The sequence below is a fragment of the Ptychodera flava genome, chromosome 1 (genome assembly GCF_041260155.1).
Source record: "Ptychodera flava strain L36383 chromosome 1, AS_Pfla_20210202, whole genome shotgun sequence".
Classification (NCBI taxonomy): Eukaryota; Metazoa; Hemichordata; class Enteropneusta; family Ptychoderidae; genus Ptychodera; species Ptychodera flava.
Window position 1 is genome coordinate 60090005 of NC_091928.1, and position 3492 is coordinate 60093496.

General features: G+C 39.3%; 1 protein-coding gene across 1 annotated transcript; it reads left to right on the forward strand.

The window, feature by feature from the left end:
* The first annotated feature begins 2715 nt into the window (after positions 1–2715).
* On the forward strand, positions 2716–3225 carry LOC139146272 (uncharacterized). The gene has a single exon (XM_070717682.1). It carries the CDS (start codon positions 2716–2718, stop codon positions 3223–3225), a length of 510 nt encoding a protein of 169 aa, XP_070573783.1.
* The last annotated feature ends 267 nt before the right edge of the window (positions 3226–3492 follow it).

Here is a 3492-nt window from a genome sequence, read left to right on the forward strand (position 1 = left end):
TTGAAAAACTGATAATTTTTACTCCTGAATGGTTGCCATGGAAACATCTCACATTAAAATGAGTGTGATTTTTTTGGTGTTCTAACCAGAAAAACCCTTATTATCAATTTTTACATCAATCAATAGTTCTTTAATAGGAATTAGGGAAAAAGTAACATTTTCAATCCAAGAATAGTTACCATGGCAACTCAAAACATTAAAATAAGTCTGGTTTTAGTGTTCTCTGACCCGAACTCCCCCCACTAGATAATTTTCATATCAATCAAAGTATCTTTTCATTGGATATTAGAAAAACTGAAATTTTCAACCCCTAAAATGGTTACCATGGAAACATGGGGCAGTGAAATCGATATCATATTTGGTCTTTTCGACCCAAAATACCCTTATGGTGAAATTTTCACGGAAATTGAACCTATCATTATTCGCGTTATTATTTCTATGTAATACTTATTATTATATTATATTAATTATTATTATAAAGTAAATAAAACGGGACCGAGCACACTCCCCGGGGGACCCCACATTCCAAATTTTTGGTGGCAGACACAGCACCATTGAGATTTACACATTGATCACGGTTCGAGAGATAGGAAGAAAACCATGATAGCACATTTCCAGTTATGCCAATTGAACGAAGTTTGTGTAAACAAAAGATCATGACGAACAGTGTCGAAGGCTGCAGACAAATCAAGCCTGACAAGCAAAACAACTTTCTGTTGGTCAATGGTACAAGCGATATCATCATGTAAATGGAGTAGAGCGGTCTCAGTACTATGATATTTTCTATACGCAGATTGACGAGGTACATGTAAATTATTGACATTCAGATGGCTCTGTAATCGGGCCGCAACGACTTTCTCTTTAATCTTTGATATAAATGATAAATTTGACACTGGTCGATAATTGTTTAAAACATCCTGATCCAATGATGCTTTCTTCAGAATTGGAGTGACCATTGCCAGTTTCAGTCGATCAGGAAATTTCCCTGTCGACAACGAAAGATTGATAATTTTGAGAAAAACAGGGAGCAGTGAAGAAATACAGGCTTTGACCAATTTAGTGGGCAATGGATCCATAAAACTCGACTTGTTTGGGCAGTTCATCACAATGCGACGCACCTCATCAGCCTTTCGTCTCGGTAGCAGGTTCAAAGTCGCCCCATTTAATGTCCAGATCAAAATCATAGCGCTCAATACCGATGTAAAGTGTGTTTTGTCTGAACAAAAGCATGGTTTTTTGCCTGGGCGATCATGTGAATCTAATCTATCTGTCTTGCTAAATGAAGCTCGTATTGCTGTTAATGAGGCAAGACAGTTGGATGATTTACAGATTTTTCCAAAGCATTTGACAAAGCAAATCATAAATATTTAGTTTACAAACTTAGTAAGTATGGAATACAAGACGCTCTCCCTGACTGGTTTAGTAGCTACCTAACTAATAGATCCCAGGGGTCACAACTGGGACCACTGTGTTTCATTCTTTATTTAAATGATATATTTGGTAATTTTAAATATGGCTCCTTAGGCTTTGCAGACGATCTGAAGTTGTTTAAGATAATAGGTATTGTGAATGACTGTTCAATGTTACAAGAATATATCAATTACTTGTCCACATGGTCTGAGAAATGGAAAATGCACCTTAATCATGCCAAATGTGAAGTACTTCGTCTTTCATTGAAAAGATTGCCAATTGAGAGGGATTATAATATTGATGCTCACAACTTGAAGACTGTTTATAGTTACAGTGACCTAGGCGTGACACTAGACACAAAGTTAACTTTCAACTCACGTTGTTTCAATTGTCACTGCAGATGCTCGAAGACTACTTGGCATGCTAAAAAGGTTTGGCAAACGGTTGTCAGTGGATGCATTGCTCGTGGTTTACAAAACATTCATTAGAACTAAACTCGAGTATGCATCAGTTGTTTGGAACAGCATTGACAAAGTGTACTCAGAGAAACTAGAAGCTGCACAGCGTGTTAAATATTTGTGTTATCTTGTAAAAGTAAGTTGGATGATTATTCATATGATGATCTGTGTGTTATGTTTAATTTGCTGATGCTGTCTAAAAGGCGCACTTATTTTGATCTTGTTTTTCTTCACAAATCAATTAATGCCCTTCTTGATTGCCAACCAATTTTTAATTTACACATTCCTGGGCGATCAACTGGACAGAAACGGACATTTCATGAACCTGGTGGTTGTAATATATGCTAATATATTCGTGAAGTGACGTATTATTGTAGTGCGCATGTGCAGAATAAAGTATTACTCTCCTCATGCTTGAGACTAGTGAACAACGGACTCCGTGTCTCTCTATACAATACATAGTACATATACTACAAGTGGCGACGAGGATAAAACATCAGTGACCTTAGAGTGCAAAGTGCATTGTTCGCGCAACGTGTGAGTTGTTTCGAACAAAATCGAGGTCGGAGAACGGAGAAAAAGCGGCAGATTCAATTCGGACTATCAAGCAGTTAGTGAGGAAGAGTGCCACGCCGTCGAGCGGAACTTGGGGCAAAGGATCGGAACAGTGGAAGCGATCCAGTAGCGAGAAGTAACTTCAAAGTAACTCGAAAAACTTTGAACAGTTGTTCTACGCAGTGCAGTCGGGGAAAATCTAAGCGAATCTGAAAATTTAAGACTGTGTCACCCGAAGTTCAAGTTTTCAAGTACATTCCTTTGTCTTAAGCGATAAAGTAAACAAGCGATAATGGCCAACGCCCGAATAACACGTGCTACGACTGAAGCGTTCGACAAGACGAAAAGTACTTTCAAGTCTTACTACAATAGAATGGAGAGGTTCTACCGTGTCAACGGCATCACGGAGGAAGAAAGCAAGAAAGATGCTCTTTTATATTGCATTGGTCAAACGGCTTTCTCCGGAGTTGGAGGATATACTCCTGCCAGCAAACCAGCAGACAAATCGCTAGCAGAGATTGTGGCGTGCTTGGAAAAGTACTACGATCAAGCGCGGATGGAACTTGCTGGAGCTTTCCATTTCCTGAAGCGGGACCAGAAGCCAGGAGAATCGGTGCAAGACTACATAACCGCGTTGAAGCAGAAGCTGCGGGACTGTAACTACAAGGAGTGCTGTCAAGGCAGAATTTTGCGGGACAAACTTGTAACGGGACTGTACAACTCGAAAATTCGTCAGCACTTCATGACTATGAAAGACATTTCAGAGTTGAGTTTCGTCGAAGCGTGCGAGATCGCGGTATAGATGGAAGCGGGACTGCACCAGTCGAATCAAATGGCGAAGGACACTTCAAGTAAAGGGACGATCAGTAAAGTAGTAAGCAAACGTGACTCTTCTAAGACTATGCAGTGTTATAGGTGTGGAAATAACCATTTGGCTAAAGATTGTCCACACAAAAATGTTGAGTGTCATAAGTGTTCTAAACGTGGTCATTTTGCGAAATTTTGTAAGTCGAAAACAAAGGGCAAAGATAACAAAAGTGGTAAAAAGCCGAAGTCTGGTAAGTCAAAA